Consider the following 22133-nt stretch of genomic DNA (forward strand, 5'->3'; position numbering starts at 1 on the left):
ACCGGAACCTGGTGGGGTGCTCACCCAGGAGGCCTTCTAAGGTTATACCAAACAACAATACTGTCAGTTCTTGAATACGGTTGTTTCTGCTTTCGCTCCGCTGCGAACACGCATATTTTGAAACTAGAAAGAATACAATATCGTTGTTTGCGTATTGCCTTGGGTTGCATGCAGTCGACCCATACGATGAGTCTTGAAGTGCTAGCGGGTATTCTTCCGTTGAAACATCGTTTTTGGAATCTCTCTTACCGGTTATTAATTCGATGTACGGTCATGAACACATTAGTAATTGAAAATTTCGAGAGGTTGGTCGACCTTAAATCCCAAACCAGATTTATGACCTTATATTTTGACTACATGACTCAAGATATTAACCCTTCTTTATACGTTCCCTTCAATGTCGCACCTTTAGATACTTCTAACAATGCTATATTCTTCGACACCACCATGAAAGAAGACATTATTGGTATCCCGGATCAATTGCGCCCACAAGAGATCCCTAAGATTTTTTTAAATAAGTTTAAACATGTGAGTTGTGATAAAATGTTTTATACTGACGGATCTAATCTAGATGAGTCCACTGGCTTCGGTGTTTTCCACGAAAATTTTACCGCCTCCTACAAACTCGATGCTCCTGCTTCCGTGTACGTTGCAGAACTTGCTGCTATTCAGTACTCTCTTGGAATCATCGAAACCCTGCCCATAGACCACTACTTCATCTTCACAGATAGTCTCAGTGCCATTGAGGCTCTGCGATCGATGAAGACTGCGAAGCACACCCCGTATTTCCTGGGGAAAATACGGTGGTTTTTAAGTGCTTTAACAGATAAAAATTACCGGGTTACCTTAGCGACCCACGGGCAATGAAAAGGCTGACGCTCTAGCTAAGGTGGGTGCTATTGATGGCGATATTTATGTAAGACCAATTGCTTATGATGAATTTTATAGCATTTTGCGTCAGAGAACACTCAACAGTTGGCAATCATCATGGAACTCAGATGAACTGGGACGGTGGCTACATTCCATTTTTCCTAAGGTATCGACGAAAGCATGGTTCAAGGGGTTGGATGTAGGTCGGGACTTCATTCGCGTGATGTCCAGACTTATGTTTAATCACTATACGTTAAACACGCATCTCTTTCGTATAGGGCTTGTAGACAGTAATCACTGCGTTTGTGGCGATGGCTACCATGACATCGAGCATGTTGTTTGGTCGTGTGCCGAATTCTGTGATGTTAGGTCCGAGCTTATAGATTCCCTTCGGGCCCGTGGAAAACAACCGAACGTACCCGTTAGAAACATTCTGGGAAGCGGTGATCTCCAGTACATGACACAGCTATACTGCTTTCTGAAAAACGCTGACATTAAAATTTAAAATTTTCTTTGTCTATTTGTCAGATTAAGGATACAAATATACTATGCTGAAGACACGGAAACGAAGAGCCCGCATCTATGCTGACACAAATATTTTGAACCCACAACAAACAAGTATACAATTGCTCTACCAGTTGAAAAACAAAATTCCAAAATAGTTTTAAGTCGAAATTGTACCTCCCCTCCTCTCACCTTAAATCCCCACTAGCTCGTAGTCGGCCGCGAGAATAAAAAAAAGCCTCCCTCTTTCCCCTGCTAACGTAGAATTAATACGAATTGTACTTGGCTCAGTAAAACAGAAAATGTATCGTGCCGTGTCAAATAAACTAATATAAACCTACAATTCAATAATCAGTTGTCAATTTGAGTATTGACGACTATTATTTAAACTTTCCATTAACTCCAGGCAAGCCTCAATGAGTGAGTTCTGACGCTCACTTGAAGTATAAGAAACACTAATTGTACAACAATGAATCGTTTTTGTATTATCAAACATAAATCAAGTAATTAAACAGTGCATCATAAAAAATTCTGCCTTGGCTTCTATGCATGATTTTTCCATGTATTTTGACGTAAAAACAAATTTCCCCGAATTTGAACACATTTAGCCTAGAGAGGCAACAGTGGCGCCATTTCGAGTTTTTGAGAAATCGGAAATATTCGATGTTTTTTCGTCGCCATTTTGGTTTGAAGCCAGCTATCAAAATTCTAAGAGTTTGTCCCCATATTAGCATTTCCTTACCCATTAAAAAAACAGATCTTAAATGGGACAAAAACTGAGCTCAAAATAGTGATTTTACGAAAACGGTTTTGGCATGATTTTAGTATATTTCACAAAGCGAAATAATATCGAGTATATATCAGCCTAAATGGTAACGCGCTAATGGAAAAGTCTCAGGAATCGATTAGTAGGTTAGTCTGATCCACGTAAAATGTCAGAAACATGTCTATTTGACTCTGATTCTCCTAAAATACTAAAATAGGTTTATCTCGACGTTAGATTTACTTATTTGAAATCTATTTAATGTAATATCAAGAAAGTAAGAGATAATTAAAGCTACAACAAGAATTTGTCTTCACATGATCCTTCCTTTTTTGCGGAGAGGGGGTCTTTTTAAAAAAAAAGATGGGTAAGAAAATGCTAATATGTGGACAAACTCTTGGAATTTTGATATTTGGCTTCAGAACAAAATGGCGTCAAAAAAACTTCGAAAATTTCTGATTTTTCAAAAAGGCTATGATTCATCATAATTCTACTTGCCCCTTTTATTTTATACGTTCTTAAATTTATCGAAAAAAATAAGCTAAAACATGCTATAACTTTGTAAGGAAAAGTCCTGGAGATGTGTGGTCTTCAACAAAAACGTGTGTTTTGTATGCCCAAGTGCTTCTTTAAAATAACGTTTTCTTTTAACAAAAATTAAGTGCACAAAATTAACTTTCACGTAACTTTTACAGAAAATACTCTGTAACTCTGTACCCAATGAAGATAGCAGTTTTGTTTGTTCAGCAAAGATTCATATTTTTGCACGTTCCAAAACTTTGCCGAATAAACCATTCCTCTATCTCTTAACACAAAAAAGTTTGTATTTTGGATATATGAAAACCTACTGTAACATATGCTCACCGTACTCTAATATAGGTGGATTGGGACAAATGGAACCTAAAGGAGTTTATAATAATTTAGCTTAACTTCAAAGAAAAGTATTGACATCATGATTCCACTTGCCCCTTTTTAACTTTTACGTTCTTGAAGTTATCGAAAAAATAAACTAAAATATGATATAACTTCGTGAGGAAAAGTCATGGAGATATATGACCTTTGGCAAAAATGTGTGTTTTGTGTGCCCTAACAATTCCTCCGAACAATACATTCGTGTAAAATGCAACTAACAAAAGTTAAGTACAAAAAACTAACTTCTAAGTAAGGTCCAGGTAATATACTTTAAAACTTTGTACCGAAAGAAGATAGGATTTTCATTTGTTTAGCAAAGTTTCATATTATTGAATCTTATACAACTTTGCATAACAAACTATTCTTCTATCTCTTAACACAAAAAAGTTATTTTTTTTTCTTTTTAGTATAGTAAACTTTTCATACTTTTTGATAATTTGCAATAATGGGGGTTATTCATACAAACAATTGTTCCGAAGACATTTTTAAGCTAAGCTGAAGGTAAAAGGCGCTATGGAATTAAGTTCCACTTTTTGCCTTATTGGATCACTGTGCGACGCCCAGGGAGGCGACTCCACCCAGGACCCTAACTCACGACCCGTTAATTAACGGACCGGCGCCAACGGCTTTACTTCCTCATGCGATAGAAGGCGTGATCCCAGAGATTTTTCGCCTCAGAATTGAAAATTGAATCTAGACCAATTGGGTTGGTTGTGAGTGGATCACGCCACTCCACAACCATCGACACCTATGTCGGCGTTGGGATTCAAACACAGGCGTCGAGCGTGGTTGGCGGAGACGTTACCAACTACGCTAGGCCTCCGCTCTAGTGATTACGTTGAAGTGTTCGGAATTTGAATCAAAGCCGATTTATAAATTCTCCTTGTTTTAACGTACAAAACGTGTTTAAATCTATACAAATTGCACTGAATCGCAATAACAATTAAATTACCAATCCTCCTTGCCTAATCCTTAAGATCGATGAGAAAGTTCATTTTTCTATTTTCAGCGCAAGAAGTTACATTATAGCTTAGGTGTTCGAAATTTGATGCAGTACGGTACTTCTCGAATTACCAGCAGGCGGAAAATGATACAACACGACGTTGCAAGCGCCTTCGCCAATAGAAGGCGACACAAGGCCGTGTGGAAGGCACGATGCGTGTATTCGGACCTTAACCTTCGATTGTACGGAAAAACTGCCTGAGAATGAATTGCAGGGAACCAATAATGGTTTAAAAAATTCACTGTAAACATTTTATTTACCAACATGAATTATAAATAAACACTAAATTTCAATGCACGAAGAAAGAGCTGAGTTTTTCTTTGAATTCATTTTCTAAAGCAACCTGAAGTCATAACATAGCTTTTGGTAAAAAGTCCAGGATGAAGAAATTGGAAAATTTAAATTAGAATTATTAGAACCATATAGTAGTAGAAAATTCAAATCATAAATCTCTTGATGAATAACTCTCTAAATAAATCCATTTTTGAGATTCCCTACAATTACTTCTCAGACAGTTTTTCTGTACAACCAAAAGTTTAAGAGCTACGAGTCAAAACGTTGAATAAATCCTATGCGTTAATGCTTGCACTTTTTTAAAAAAATCTCTTGAGTCGGAAGAATTGTCAAGTCAAATACACGTGCAAAGTATCATTCAAATAAAAAATGGTTGATTAAATGTTTGTGTGTTTTCAATGTTCTTCTGGCATTGAAGAGCTCTTCAAATCTTCAAAAGGAATAATCTCTGGAACGTGATCTTTGATATATTTAAAGTATTGGCTGGAGACACAAACTAGTCTAACAGTTTGAAATGTTTTCCATTTATTATACCGGTCATAAAAGCACAGTAATAAGCAACATTATTTCCAGATTTTCGGTATTATTCTACAAAACAGTTAAAAATTATGTTAATAGAACATAAAACAAAGTGGTACAATATATACGCACTAAATGGCAATATCACTACTGAAAATTAATACAAGAATTTTCGATTACCGTACCTCTTAAAACTTGCGAACAAACATCACACGGTGTTATTTTTTTATAAGTGTACTCCAGCAGATTGTGGTTATCCGATCCATCGAACCTTATTTGAGCACTATTTCCACTCTTCCTGTAAATCGATACAGAGCAAAACACATATTAGAATTTGTTAAATAAAAGCATGCACTGGTAACAATAGACCTAGCGGTAGTGGTCACTTGAACAGGAAGGCTTAGCAAAACATACACATAAATACGTTAACTTACATACTAGAATGTTTCATATCTTAGCTTTGTTTGTTACCTTTCGTTGGTTGGAGCCGGTTTGGATGATCAGTCAAAAAATTGCTACGATTCTACTTCAGTTACTTTTCGATTTTATCACATTGAAAAAAAAATTGTATAAAAAGTGCATAGATTATTGTTGACAAGTCTGGCCTCTTATTTAACCCAGAAGCACGATGTAGTCCAGCTACACAGCTGTGGTGTGTTCGAGAACTAATTTTCAACGGTTCAGTCCACAATTGTCTGGTCATCAATAATCATGAATATGCACAGAAGAGTCATGAAATTATTAGAACGGGTTTGGAGGAGCGAAGAAAAAGGTTTCTTTTTAAAATGTCTCAGTTCTTAGTCATAGTTCCGAAAACTTGGATTGTTAGGAATCATATTATTTCATTAGTTATTAAAACCGATTTGGTATCAGATGAATCATATTTTGGTATTCCAGTACGCTTACAATTCTCTAATGTTTCAAAAGCAAAGCAAAGCCCTTATCTTCATTTCGGTTCCGGAACTTGACCCTAATAAACACCTATATAAAAAATTCACAGTCAATTGTTAGTATTGTCCAGAAAACCTAAAGAAACTCCTTAGTATTCTAGCCACATCAATAATTTCTCGTTTGCCGGAACTCGAACATGTAACGGTTAGTTTGCTAGACTAACATCGTACTTCGAGGCCAACTGGGAAAGCTAAGGTTAATGATTCTGTGACAGGCGTTGTTGCTTTGATTGCAGTAAATGCAATATGCTGTTTATATTTTTTTTGGATTGGCTGCGAATAATATGCTCCATTTACTCATACGTGAATCTATCGACTCTACCAGGATTCAGTGCAAACGAAACTCCCCAAATCAATGTCTATTTTCGCAAGACAGGATACGTTCGTTCGAAAACGATTCAATCATCAAACTTTGAACCCAAATGTGTTCGATATGAAAACTTTTTTCGAGTGAATGGTGAGTTTGAAGTGGTTAATGCTTTGTATTGATTTTACAAAATAAATATTTGTATGATAATAAGCAATTTGAACCTTCGAAATCAACAATTCGCTGATTTTCATCACGATGAATTGAAATGCATGATCATTACAGTTGACTTATAAAACCTAAAACTCATACTTGCCGAACACTTAACACTTTCAATTTCGTCAAAATGAAGTTGAAATCTGATGAATGTTTCCATGTTTACATAAAATACGATCGGTTGACGTTGCCTAACAAGATAACTCTTTATGTTAAAACCAGCGAGGTTAAGGAGATTACAATGAACCGGGTACGACGTAAAGATCTATAAATTGTTTTTCTATCCCTACTGGCCATGAAAATAATTGTTCGTTTTGATCGATACACTTCGGATTATTATTTTAGTAGATGTTGAATCGCATAAAAAGATCGAATGTGAAGCTGTTGTAAACTGAATCAATTATATCTAATCAAATTACCACTCCAGCCAGTGGAGTGGTTGCGAAATTTTGACACTGCAAAATGAAAATGATACAACAGCAATTTCTCTCTTACTCTCATCACACTGTTATTGAGTGTCACCCGTGTCAATTCTCAATGAATATCAAGCCAGTGATATAAATGATATGTCTTAAATAATATCGAAATTATTTGATTTGAGCCAATTTATTGCATGAAGTCGATGAAGTAGGTAAGCATCGACATCCTCAACCGCATAAACATCGATAAAGTAACATGGTGTGTGCAAAATCACAGTAATGCTGCCAGCCAGCATTATCACTGTCAACTGGTTGGAGCTGAAAGTAATTACCACTTTCAGCTCGTTCGTGTTGAAGCTGATATTCGCAGTTGTCAGTTTCAACTGAGAACCTATCACTGACAGTGGAAATTTGCAACACCAAGCAGCATGAGAGCATTTTATAAACATTATTTCTTTTAATTTTGTTTATTTTCCGTCGACCTAACTGCGCTGCTATTGTGTCCATTACTAATCAATCTCGGCGTTGACAAAGACGTTACATCATTTTATTTGTACTGTATATTTTCGTATTGATTCATGTGCATGTCGCATGATCATAATAATTAATTGTATTAAGTAAATTAGCTTTACAAAAATTATTTTTTTAGGTGAAAAAAAGTATATAAATATATCTTACCGATATTTGGAAAACAGAAAACAAGCTAACGAGCTTATAATAAACATAAAGACATAAAACGGCTCAAGCATCTTATCCTAGAGGTCATAGGCGTAGCCAGGAGATTTAGTGTTAGTGTAGAATTTTAGTGATTTGATTCATTGATATATGAGCCGTTGCGGAACAGAGTGGTCTAACGACCATTTTTTCGAAAATGAGTTTTTTGGCATAAACCGCATCTACTCAAGAAGCTGAAGTTGGGAAAATTTCGAAAAATCAAACTTTAAAGCTGATTTAGATCGTGTTGAAATTTTGTCCGAAACGAAATGGCCATTCCGTCGTGCCTATTATATTTTCGAAAAATTATCGTAGTTATAGTGATTTGTTATAATAAGAAATAAACATTTTTTGTTTCTTTTTATTTAAACAATTCTAATTTTGCTTCTACAGTTTTGAAAGGTTTAAGCTCATGCCCCAATTCTGAACCCTGGCTACGCCTGTGTTTTAGAGGTACCATACAACAAATCATTGACAGATTTAAAATCAAATCATCGAAGGGTCATTATCTGCACAACTCAGTTTTCAAATTAAACAGAAGATGTTCTTGAGAACGATAAATTTAGGATGTCTATGCTATATTCCACATATAGTTCTCAATTTAGTAATATAGATGTAGATTTGAAGCACCTGAGGTTTGCTGGGGGGTGGAACATTTATTCATAGTTATGTGTACTTTGGGGGATTTATGCGTTTGATACTTGCATTTATGATTACGTACTACAAACAAATACTAAGCTGGTTTTGTACACTCATTCTAAATATGAAATATGCACTATGTAGAATCGTTTAATATTTATTTTACCTCATTGTCAAAACCGCCGAAACTGCGTGATACATTTGATTCGTTTTTGGAGCACTATGGTTTCGATAGTAAAATTATAAAAAGTTGATAATTTCAGTAGAAGTTCAAAATTGAATACTTTTAAGTCGCATTTAACTGTAGAATACACAGCGGGTAAAAAAAAGCGTGAATGTAGTTATTCGCGTAAAAAATCCATGTAAATTATAAAATCCGCGAAAAAACTTCACTTGTAAAAAGCTTTCATTGAGACATAATTGAACTAAGGCGGCATCCATGAATTACATTACGCTCATAGGGGGTAGGAAGGGTATCCTAGAGTGTTACGATTTGTTACACAGGGGAGAGTGGGATGTGAGTTCAGCGTTACGTAACGGAAAATCTCTGGAGAGATTCTCCAAAAACGAGCATTTTCATCAAGGAAATCCTTCTGCAGCGTTACGTAATTTTTATGGGGGGTATGTGTTGGGGTTACGTTCCGTTACATAAGGGGGGTGGGGGTCCAAAAGTCGGGTTTTTTGCGTTACGTAATTCATGTATGTCGCCTAAATACTTTCGAAAAAGACCGACATGCAAATCAAAAATCAAAAAACAAAAATAAGAAGATCTGGTAAAATCGGTGAATATTTGGCAACTGTATTCTGATAACTCAACCGACACTGTTAATGAACGTTAAAAATTAAAAACCATTAAAACCCGAATTTTATGGGAAATTTGCGTACATAAGCCGCGTAAACTACGAAATCGCGTAAATTACGAAAACCGCTTATGTCGTTTTCGTTTTCGCAGTGTAGCTACACTCAAACGACACTTTTGACATTGAAAATGTTTTATTTGACTTTTCGGACTACTTTAATGGCGATAAACTGGAGTGCTGCAATTACCGGGCAATCACTCTGTTGAACGCCGCCTACAAGGTACTCTCCCAAATACTTTGCCGTCGACTATCGCCATTTGCGAAGCAGTTCGTGGGGCATTACCAGGCGGGATTTATGGGTGCCCGCGCCACCACGGATCAGATGTTCGCGGTTCGGCAGGTTATGCAGAAATGCCGCGAATATAACGTGCCCACACATCATTTGTTAATCGATTTCAATTCGGCGTACGACACAATCGATCGGGACAAGATATGGCAAATTATGCACGACTACGGTTTTCCGGACAAACTGACGCGGTTGGTCAAAGCGACGATGGATCGAGTGATGTGTGTAGTTCGTGTTTCGGGGGCACTCTCGAGCCCCTTCGAAACCCGAAGAGGGCTGAGGCAAGGTGATGGTCTCTCGTGCCTACTGTTCAACATTGCCCTGGAAGTTGTCATTAGAAGAGCGGGGATTAACACGAGTGGCACGATTTTCCAAAAGTCGGTTCAACTGTTTGGTTTCGCCGACGATATTGACATTGAGGCTCGGACCTTTGTGAAGATGGCGGATACGTACATCGGACTAAAGGCTGAAGCCAAACGGATTGGACTGGTCATCAATGCATCGAAGACGAAGTACATGAAAGGAAGGGGTTCACATGAAGACAGTAACAGTATCAGTAACCTCCCACCTCGAGTGGGAGAACCGATGAGTTCGTGTACTTGGGCTCACTGCCGACAACGATACCAGCAGAAAAATTCAACGGCGCATTATGGCAGGAAATCGTGCATACTTTGATCTCCGGAGGACGCTCCGATCGAGTAGAACTCGCCGCCGCACCAAGTTAACCATCTACAAGACGCTGATCAGACCGGTAGTCCTCTACGGGCATGAGACATGGACTATGCTTGTGGAGGACCAACGCGCCCTAGCGGTGTTCGAGCGGAAGGTACTGCGTACCATTTTCGGTGGACTGCAGATGGAAAACGGAGTGTGGAGAAGGCGAATGAACCACGAACTGCAGGAGCTGCTTGGGGAGCCATCTATCGTCCACACCGCTAAGATAGGCAGGCTGCGGTGGGCTGGGCATGTTGTAAGGATGTCAGACGACAGCCCGGTAAAGATGGTTCTTGAAACCAATACGTCAGGGACGAGACGGAGAGGTGCACAGCGGGCAAGGTGGATCGATCAGGTGGAAGACGACCTGCGGACCCTACGCAGACTGCAGAGCTGACGAACTGCAGCCATAGACCGAGTGGAATGGAGACGACTCTTACGTACAGCAAAGGCCACACCACGGCTTGGGACTGTTTGGTAAGGTAAGGTAACGGTTTTTAATAATCTTTGTTATGCACTTCATCCTCTGGACTTCCATCGTCACCACCAATAAACTCAAGTCGAATGAAAAAGTCATTCAAAATTGCTCTTTGGGATCAGGCATCTATGATATTGATCACGCACTTCCGCTATGGCATTGGATGTATACCATTGTTCGTTCATGTCCTCTACAGGGTGTACAATAAGTCCGAATACAATTTTTCACCTTTCTGTAGGTGCGCATCATGTGCATTATGTATATTGGTATAGGTGTCAGGTTTAGCCTCATATATGGACTAACCAACGCGCACGGTGCGACTTGCTGTTATTTGTTGTTTGTTTAGCACTCACGATGAAGTAGTACCACGACGTCGTAGTATAGTACTCTCGCGGCACGCATGTCAGAAGTCAGGAGAAACTATTCGAATTGGAACAGCCGCATAATGTACAAAACATTGACCAGCGTCCTCCCGTCCCACATAAACATCCCATGGTTCCAGAGCACAGTCTCGATGATAATTTGAGACGACGTGAGAAGCTCCCGGTGGTCATCGTGAAAAACGTGAAAATCAACGCCGTGTACTATAACACCGAGAAGGCTGTGGTCCCAGCACTTCTGGCTTTTGACTGATTTTCTCGATAAAACTTTGTGGCCTCCCAGCTCTTTGGACCTTAATTCCATACATGCCAGCCAAGTAGAGCGAACATAAAATGGTCACTATGGACCAATTTAAGCAGCTCATTTTCTATATCTGGGACGAGACACCGATGGACCAGGTGCGATGCCGCGATTCTTTTGAGGAACGTCTCAAGCTCGTCATACAGTACAAATAGGAGGTACTCCTAGCTAATATATCAAATGGGTTCTTAATATACAATACCTCAATAGAAATTGACTCAAAAAAAAATTATCTTGCATTTTTGAGTGAATACTCGAATCATCATCTAGTGTCGTTTGTTGATTAATGGTGCCTTCTTTGTTTAGCTCAATATAGACCGTTCCGATAATTATGAATACAATTACGATCAACCGTCATTTCAAATAACGTGCAGTATTCAACCAAACCTTGGCTGCGTCCTGTTGTTTACATCCAAAAGAAACAGATGCTGTCATTTTTTCTAACATTAAGTGCGAAATTTTGAAAATGCGTGGCCTTTCTCCCGAGCAAAGAAAGCGAATTGTGCACAAATGGGGCAACGTGAGTGGTCTTTCTATAAGAAAATCAGCCAGAGAAGAAGGTATAAGTGTCGGAGCAGTTCAAACCGCATTGCGGAAGTATTGTGAAGAGTGCACATTTACTGATGCCCCAAGACGTGGTAGAAAACCCGGGCCTGTTGATCCCACAATGGACAAAAAGGTTAAGGAATACTACAAGCGGCATCCTTCAGTATCAGTACGAGATGTGGCGAGAAAGCTTGAAACCTCGGCGAGTAACGTTATGCGTGCCAAGGGAAGAATGGGTCTGCAGACCCGTCGGAAGCAGAAGCAGCCAAAACGAAATCCAAAACAAGCTGAATCTGTGAAACCGAGAGCTCGGAAGCTTTATGACAAACTTCTGACCAAAAAAATGGGGTGTGTTATCATGGATGACGAAACCTACATAAAACTGGACTATAAGACAGGCAATTTTATGCATCACCGAAGGGAAAGGATGTCCCTGGACCAGTAAAAGCCATTTACACCGAAAAATTCGGCAAGAAGGTAATGGTTTGGCAGGCCATTTGTGAATGTGGGAAAATATCTCGTCCATTCATTACGAATGACACGATGAATGGTAAAATTTTCGTGAAAGAGTGTTTTCAGAAAAGGTTGTTACCCATGGTTAAGCAGCATAACAATCCTCCAATATTTTGGCCCGATCTTGCTTCCTGCAATTACTCTAAGGATGCACTAGGGTGGTATAAAACAAATAATGTCACATGTGTCCCAAAGGAGATGAATCCTCCAAACTGCCCTGAAATTCGCCCTATTGAAACTTTTTGGGCTTTGACCAAGGCAAAGCTGAGGAAATATGTCAAACCAGCGGACAATGTTGAAAAACTTAAAAAAGATTGGCTTAAAGTGGTAAAAATGGTCGGAGAACACACTGTGCAAAAGCTTATGAGTAGTGTTAAGAGAAAAGTTAGAGAACTCGCGTATCCTACGAAAAATAATCCCAATTTGAATTGAAACTGAAAAGAAAACACTTATTATCTATATTTCAGAATAAAATGACCCGAAAAATCCTGTATTTTTTGTTTTATTCAAGGAAGAAGATGTATTTATAATTTTCGGAACAGTCTATACCTACCAAGAGATTAAGGTTATGGACTAAGATCAAGGTCAGAAAAGCATATATCTATGCTCGGGTACAAGAACTCATAGGACCATTTCTGTGAAATATGGAGTTTTTTATATAATACTAGCTCGTTTTTCACTATCGCTGGCATTGTATTAGAAGTGTTAACTTTGACTGAAATGATCATAACGGGATGTACTGCTTAAACTGACGTAAGAATTAAAGTAATTTTCTGCCCTGTACTACGTTGAAAGGTTGAAAGGCATTAGCATATGGAATGTGGAACCTCCATCGAGAGTGATCTACTTGTTTCAGCCGTTTTCTAACATGTTTGGGCCAGTTTTATAGTGCTGCTCGTAATGTCCTTCAAAACAACTGTTTATTTCCAACTCTACATTTTTCATTCGACTGGAGTCCAGTAAGCCACATTTTCAACTTGAGAAACAGCCACTTGGGGCTTAATTCGGTAAATTCTTAAACTAGGGGACCTTTATTTTATCGTTCGCATCGCGAACAGAATGAGCGTAAGCGTTGTCTTGGTAAGAAATCTCGGCCCCGTTTCGTCCTAATTTCGATCGTCCAATCGTTTCAACGCCACCTTGACCACAACATACGCCCATTCTGTCTTCGCAGCGATGCAAACTTCCACCTTTAATAGATGGAGTGCGCTGTGTTATGTGCCGCTTGTCATTTGTATGGGATCGATCCAGAGATGCCAGTCTTCTTGATATGATGTTTTTGACACAACGCAATCGACCAAAAAGCACTCGGTAAGTATCCGAGTCGACGGTGTTCATAAGATGATGAGAATGAAAGCGAAAGCGCAAATCTACCACAGACTAGTGGCAATAACTAAAGACGCATGTTCCTTCGAGAATCGCCGAATTAATGCCAGGGGCAGTTTGTCTGGGCTTGGACTTTTTAACGTGTCAAGAGATTTCAACGCGGTGGTGACCATGACCACCAAGTTGGAAAGTTGTGGGAGTTTAGAGCAGTACACCGGTTTAAAAAAAGCAGCAAAAAGTTTAACGTCGTTACTGGTTGTACGCTAGTAACGGGGATCAGCTGTGTGCTGGGTAGAACGAACGAATTGTGGTGATGGTCGCATGGTAGAACCGTAGATGGTATTCCGATCAATACAATTTCGCTGCTATTGCCAAAGGCAATACAACAAAGGCCAAATCTAGTAATTTACTGCAGTCCACTAGCAATCATGTTTTCTGTGAAATTAAGCTCCTCTTCAAAGTTAGTGTTCGTTGGCGTTGTCATAAGACCAGATCAAGTGAGCTAGATTGTAGTCGCCGACTGCTATCACTGAATCGCCACTTATTCGGAAAGAAAAGTTTAACAGCAAATTGTTCAAGTGTGTAACATTCTTCAAATTGCAAGAAAGCGCTAAAGATACAGTTCTTCAGAGCAATGAGCCGAAGACTACTGTTTGCGACGCTATGGTCGCAGCAAAAAATATTATAGTTAGCTGACAGCTCGGTACTTCTAATATTATTCTGAAGCAACGCTACAGCAAGACTTTCATGAGTGCAAGTCGGTTTATTTAAATGCGCTAGATAAAATTTCGGATAGACTGGGTTAAACACTTCTAGTTGCCTTTGAACGATGTTTAGTGCGATAAGTGTAGAGAACAAAATAGAAGAATGAGTTACCCTGTATCATCAGATAACTTAAGTGCAATATAATTATTGTACCAAAACACTCCATGAGGACGGCATATATACCGTATAGATGTATTAAATGCTTCTAAACCAATTGCTCATAATTTGAGAATGCGCGTTATAAGAAAATGAAATATAATATGATCTGTTTAAGAAAGCGAATGTATATTGTTGCAAAAATATGAAAATTTTTTAAAAGCGAGTTTCAACAGCAGTTTTAAAAGAACATTTTCGTGGAAATCATTCTAATTGTCGTACGGTCAACAAACAGCATGTTCACCAAAATAATTTTGGAGCACACTACCGATTTTATGAAATCAAAAATATGAAATGAACTTTGATCACGAATTTTCATGAGAATTTCACGATACATGTTTACAGTTTGATTCACACTGACAGTTTTTTGAAGAAGCTTTTTCCAGAATAGTTTTTTCCTGAACTTAAAAAAATGGATTCTCTCGGTAGCTGATTACGAATTTTTGTAACTCCAAAATATGCATTATAAATAATTATGATATCCGCATCAGCTTACTCTAATAAAAGCCATACCCATTGTGCGCTTAAGAATAATGTTATGGTATTGCTTTTTTACAATCTCCCATTTCGTGCTGCTTATGTACTTGTGTTGTATTATCCTTTCGATCTAGTGCGCTATATTGAACCAACATATGAATAGTACTCACCTATCGTTTGCTGAACCAGCTGGTTTCAGACTTCGGAACGCTTTTAGCCACTTGGTCTTCATTGAGGAAGAACTAGAAGAAGACATTTTACGTTCACTGCGAGGTGAACCAGGATCTATTCTACCCAAAAATAACTCTTTCTGTAACGAGATAAAAACGATGGAAAACGAATGGAAGAAAGAGAGAAGAGAAGGAATATTTCAAAACAACATTCGACTACTTCTAAGAAACTATATAAAAATAATCGATGAACTAATGTCCTATAAGAAACAAATATACGATACCGTGTTTGAACCATTATGTATGTGTGTGCGATTGCTAGTTCTATAAATGTTCCTATCATTTTGAATTTCTTCTAGTGCGACAGGAGAAAGGAGCGAACAAGGATACAGAAAGTCTATTCTATAATGACCACTTCAATAGATAGATCTATACTAGAATATGGGTTTCAAGTTTATATACCTATGAATATATGGTGTCTATAATACAGAAAATGTAAATACTCTAGAGCAATACTTGGTTATGTAAATCAAATTACATATAAACAGCTCGCTTTCTATTCAAATTCCGTTCGTTGGAAATGCTAATCGGAAAGCACTGACCAAGGCAACTACCATATTGTTTGCCATAACTTTTATAATGTGCAAGGATAACGACCAAACGACCAAACAACTTTATTGTGCCTGCTAAAACGCCAATGTTTTTTATTTATTCTCCTGTATGTAGCCGCTGCTAATCGACAATACGTTACATTCAATATGTAGTTTTGATTTTAAATTCCGGTAAAGGAAAAAGGATAGTGCATGTTACTCAAACATTCTTTGTATGAAACGAATAAAAGGCGGCTCAAAATCCAATCAAGATAAGCCATGGCGCTAATGGATTTTTCCACACTCCATAGCTTTAGCTTTGGCTGAGCAGCAAATATTTGCTGAATGGTGAAGACTGTTTTTAAAGCATAAACGTGTATTGTGATGCCAATGAAGTATATGGGAAACAGCTGACTATTGAACATCAAAAAGCGATTGTGCTCAAATATTCTGTCTTCGCCAAAAAAGTCTCCATGCGCAATTTTAGCTCAATCGGGGTTCGTTAGTAAGATGTGAGACGGTACATTGAATTTCCGTCTTAAAAATGCATGAAACTTCGACACAGTTCATCTGTAGTGTGGTTTCTTAAAAAAAATTACCGATGAATAAAATTCACAGTTCATGAAATTGCCGATATCAAAGAGTTTTTTTGATGACAAATGTCTTAGAAATCCATGAAACGTCGAGATCTGTTGTTATTTAAAAATGTTTGTTAAAAAAACGAGTTTTTTTCGAAATTTTTGAGCAGAGCCCAATACAATGGAATGTATGGGAAAAATCGACCTTCGAATTTCGTCACGCAGTAGGGCTCAAAAGCTTCGTATTTTCGAACAACGTCCTCACACAAAATTTTACTCAATCGGACCTCGAGAAGTGGTGCCTCAAAGCGGTCAAAATTTCACTTTTTCGACTGATGAAGAATATATGTACTCAAACTCAACATGTTTGATGTTTTCTTCAACTAAAAATATATTTAATTTTAACTCATTCGGATGTACCGAAGAAAACTTTCACGGAACACATTCTCAACGCTTACGTTATTCAATCACCACTCTCTCTAAGAGTATGCAATTCTTTATTTTCGAAAAAACATCTTCTCGTCGCGTTGTATGTAGCAAATAACACAGACAAAATGCCATGATTAATTTATGATTAGAGAAAGTTATGTGAAAAATACTGAAATAAAATAACAAATATTAGGTTATTTTTTAGCTCTGAGCCTGGTATTGATAGTATTTTTGTTCTTAGAATAAAAATAGACTTTTGTTTAAAAATATGAGTTAACGTATCTTTGTGGATCCTCGATCCTCACGGTAGCGACCATCTGCCTATTCTTATTTCAATTACTAACGGTTCAACTCGCATGCGACCAATTGACATTCCGTATGACCTCACACGGAATGTCGATTGGAAGTTATACGAGGAAATGATTTTAAAAGCGGTCGAGTCGATTCAACATCACCCACCACTTGAAGAATATAACCTCCTCGCGGGCTTAATCCTCGAGGCCGCGTTGCAAGCCCAAACGAAGAAATATCCCGGCGTAACGATCAAAGAGCGGCCTCCAACTCCGTGGTGGGACAAAGAGTGCTCCGATGTCTACACGCAAAGATCCGACGCGTTTTTGGCCTTCCAGAAGGGAGGTATACCCGACGACTATATACGGTATTCGGAGCTTAATACCAAGCTTAAAAGCCTGGCTAAAGCAAAGAAACGCGGATATTGGCGTCGGTTCGTGAACGAGACGTCGAGGGAGACATCGATGAGCACTCTTTGGAACACAGTCCGAAGAATGCGGAATCGCGTAACGGTCAACGAAAGCGAGGAGTCTTCAAGTCGGTGGATATTTGATTTTGCCAGGAAAGTATGTCCGGACTCTGTTCCTGAGCAAAACATTGTTCGCGATGCGTCTCCGGGCCACGACGCGATAGAATCACCTTTTACGATGGCAGAATTTTCAGTTGCCCTCCTGTCCTGTAACAATAACGCGCCTAGGTTAGATAGAATCAAATTCAACTTGTTGAAGAATCTACCCGGCAATGCCAAGAGGCGCTTGTTGAACTTGTTCAATAAGTTCCTGGAGCAAAACATTGTACCGCAGGATTGGAGGCAAGTGAAGGTGATCGCCATTCAAAAACCAGGGAAACCAGCTTCTGATCACAACTCTTATAGGCCGATTGCAATGCTATCCTGTATCCGGAAATTGATGGAAAAAATGATACTCCGTCGTTTAGACCATTGGGTCGAATCAAATGGTCTACTATCAGATACTCAATTTGGCTTCCGCCGTGCCAAAGGGACGAATGATTGTCTTGCGTTGCTTTCAACAGATATTCAGCTGGCGTATGCTCGCAAAGAACAAATGGCGTCTGCGTTCTTGGACATTAAGGGGGCTTTTGATTCCGTTTCTATTGACATTCTTTCGGGTAAACTTCACCGACAAGGATTTTCTCCAATTTTGAACAATTTTTTGCACAATTTGCTGTCCGAAAAGCACATGCATTTTACGCACGGCGATTTGGCAACTTTTCGCATTAGCTACATGGGTCTTCCCCAGGGCTCATGTTTTAGCCCCCTTCTTTACAACTTTTATGTAAATGACATCGACAAATGTCTGGCAAATTCATGCACGATAAGACAACTTGCAGACGACAGTGTAATCTCTGTTACGGGAGCCAAAGCTGCCGATTTGCATGGACCATTGCAAGATACCTTGGACAATTTGTCTGCTTGGGCTTTACAGCTAGGTATCGAATTCTCTCCGGAGAAGACTGAGATAGTAGTTTTTTCTAGGAAGCATGAACCTGCTCAGCTTCAAACACAATTAATGGGTAAAACGATTTCTCAGGTTTTGGTACACAAATATCTTGGTGTCTGGTTCGACTCTAAAGGCACCTCGGGTTGTCACGTGAGGTATCTGATGAAAAAATGTCAACAAAGAGTGAATTTTCTTCGTACAATAACCGGACAATGGTGGGGAGCCCACCCAGGAGACCTTATAAGGCTTTACCAAACAACGATATTGTCTGTCATTGAGTACGGGTGTTTCTGCTTCCGCTCCGCAGCAAACACACATTTGATCAAACTGGAGCGAATACAATATCGTTGTTTGCGTATCGCCTTGGGTTGCATGCAATCGACCCATACGATGAGTTTGGAGATCTTAGCTGGAGTACTACCATTGAAAAACCGCTTCTGGAGCCTGTCTTCTTGCATTCTTATCAAATGTGAGGTCTTGAACCGTCCTGTGATTGAAAATTTTGAAAGGTTAATCGAACTTAATTTTCAAACCCGTTTTATGACATTGTATTTCAATCACATGTCTCATAATATTAACCCTTCTTCGAATATTCCAAATCGTGTCGACTTATCAAATACTTCTGATTCTACTGTGTTTTTCGATACATCCATGATAGAAGAAACTCGTGGAATCCCGGATCATTTACGCGTGCAGCAGATCCCCAAAATTTTTTCCAATAAATATCGAAACATCAACTGCGACAATATGTTCTACACTGACGGATCACTTCTTGATGGGTCCACTGGCTTCGGTATTTTCAATAACAATTTAACCGTCTCCCATAAGCTTGATAATCCTGCTTCTGTTTACGTCGCAGAATTGGCTGCAATTCAGTACACCTAGGGATTATCGAAAAAATGCCCACGGACCATTATTTCATCTTTACGGACAGTCTCAGTTCCATTGAGGCTCTCCGATCGATGAAAGATGTTAAGCACTCTCCGTATTTCCTGGGGAAAATACGGGAACATCTGAGTGCTTTATCCGAAAAATCGTATCAGATTACCTTAGCGTGGGTCCCTACTCACTGCTCGATACCGGGCAATGAGAAAGCGGACTCTTTGGCTAAGGTGGGCGCAACAAACGGTGGAATTTATGAAAGACCAATTGCCTTTAATGAATTTTTCGCATTTGTACGTCAGAATACGATCATCAGTTGGCAAAATGCTTGGACCAGAGGGGAATTGGGAAGGTGGTTACATTCCATAATCCCCAAAGTATCGACGAACCCGTGGTTCAAGGGGTTGGATGTAGGTCGGGATTTCATTTGCGTGATGTCCCGGCTTATGTCCAATCATAGATTTGACGCGCATCTCCGTCGTGTTGGGCTCGAGGAAAGTGGTATCTGTGCCTGTGGTGAGGGTTATCACGACATAGAGCATGTGGTTTGGTCATGCCCTGTACACCGTGACGCCAGGTCTAAATTAATAGCTTCCCTGCAGGCCGAAAATAGGCAGCCGGCTGTTCCTGTTCGTGATGTCTTGGCGAGCCGTGACCTATCCTACATGTCCCTTATATACGTTTTCCTGAAATCCATCCACGCCCCAGTTTAATCCTATTCCCTTTCGCCTACATCCAACCAAACGACAAGAACACGTTAAGACCCCGGATCCGGAAACAGCAACTAGACCCGCACGATACTCTCAAGGCCCGAGGGAGACAACCCAATATGCCAGTCCGTAATATCTTGGCCCAGCAGCGGAACATGTGCTTACCTATGGCAATGAAAACCATCATACAGTAAACCAGTGCTTTTAATGCAAAATATTATAGCTTTAAGTTAGATTTAGTTCCAGCTCGTAGTCGGCAGCGAGGATAAAAAATTTGCTTTTAGTTATTAAGATAATTTAGAAAGTAAGCTACCAGATATAATTGGCGCCGTTAAACATTAAATTGTATTTGTGCCGTGTCAAATAAATTATAGATGAACAAAAAAAAAACGTATCTTTGTTCGAATTTATGACAAGTGAAGCCATGGTGTGATGTGAATTGAATTGTGAAAACTTTTTGTCTATTCTGATATACCTACAGAGCACGTTAAAAACCCAATGAATAAAGTAATCAAGCTCAAACTTTTGTGATATTGCCCAGGTGTTTACTGTACTCCGCACTTCATATTATTGGCAGTATCACTATTAAAGTAAGGCTCTCTACTACATACTCTTCCTTCATGCTGAATTCTATAGTACCCTTGCTGACTTTCATCCTAACAAAAAAGTCCCTCTTATAATAAAACTGTTCTGAGTAACGTATAATAGTTCTCTTCAGGGAATTGTAATTATGACGCGGTCTTGGCTGGAGGAACGAGGTTTCGATACGACTCCTTCCTCTTGACAAAAATATAAGTCCTACTTATAATAAACCTGACCAGAGGTGAAGCATTGAGTGCCTCTTCAGGGAATTGTGATTGTGACGCGGTGTTGGTATGAGGAACGAGGTTCGATAAGACTCCTTCCTCTTACAAAATAAGTCCTTCTTAAAACTGATAAAACTGATTTCAGAAATATTTACCCTCTACAGGGAATTGTAATTGGCGATATTGGCACGAGGAACGAGGTTTCGATAAGACTCCTTCCTCTTGACATAATAAGTCCCTCTTAGAATAAACCTGGCCAGAGAGGAACGTTTGGTGTAGCCTCAGTTCAGGCAATTGTAATTTGGCGATATTGGTAGGATAGAAAAGAGGCTCGGTATAGTAGAGCAGTAAGCTTGAAATGTAAGGGTAAACTCTTACACACAAGCACGGATATAAATAAAAAAAAAAGCGTATCATTCACTTCAATAGTGATACTGCCAATAATATGAAGTGCGGAGTACAGAAAACAGCTGGGCAATATCACAATAGATCAAAATGTCTCTGGTCGCAGTGATGAGTCCACACAGAGAAAAAAAAAGTGATACGCTTATCATTCATATCCGTGCTTGTGTGTAAGTTTTACCTTTCCGTTTTAAACTTACTGTTCTACTATACCGAGCCTTTGTCCATCCCAAAAATATCACCTAATTACAATTTCCTGGAGAGAACTTTCATATGTTGTTAACGCCAATTTTATTATAATTGGAACTTATTTTTGTTAGAAGGAGAGTCAACAGGGGTGCTGTAGAATTCAAATTGAAGAAAGGGTACTTGGTGGGGAGCCTGAGAAAAAAAACCCATGCTTAGGCCCTTTGACAACCATAGTAAACGTAAAGGAAGCAAAAACTTATATCGAACCTCAGACAATCATGTTTGTTAACGTACATTTTATACATCTGCAGAACAGACATCAAGACTTTTGATTCATCTCAGAGCATGCAAAACTGATGGCGTCAGCATTCTACGTATACTGTTAGCGACAGGATTAGGGAATACGTTTGCTTTCAATTCATTGCAATGAGAGTAAGCGAAATTTGAATAATTTCGTCAATTTTGTTTCTCTCTTTTTCATCGACAACGACAATCATATATTTGGTAGACTACAACAAAACTAGGAATTTAAGATTTTAACGAACAAAATTTAAAAGCTGGATGTAATTTTTCGTAGCTCTTCTCGATAAAAATATTAGGGCGTTATAAATTTTATTTTCATTTCATGTAACCCTCCCCTTCAAAAATGTTGAAATTTGGAAGGGGAAGAAAAAAAAGTTCTAGCCGTTTTGGTAATACCATTGGTTTTTCGAC

General features: G+C 38.9%; 1 protein-coding gene across 1 annotated transcript in view; it reads right to left on the bottom strand.

The window, feature by feature from the left end:
• LOC129725800 (uncharacterized) overlaps positions 1 to 22133 on the bottom strand; it is a 181548-nt gene that overhangs the window by 55224 nt on the left and 104191 nt on the right. Inside the window, 2 exon segments of the mRNA XM_055682025.1 lie at positions 5051 to 5163; positions 15083 to 15222. Of these exon segments, the coding sequence (XP_055538000.1) occupies positions 5051 to 5163; positions 15083 to 15222 (253 nt within the window).

This window comes from Wyeomyia smithii, chromosome 2 (assembly GCF_029784165.1).
Source record: "Wyeomyia smithii strain HCP4-BCI-WySm-NY-G18 chromosome 2, ASM2978416v1, whole genome shotgun sequence".
NCBI classification, from domain to species: domain Eukaryota; kingdom Metazoa; phylum Arthropoda; class Insecta; order Diptera; family Culicidae; genus Wyeomyia; species Wyeomyia smithii.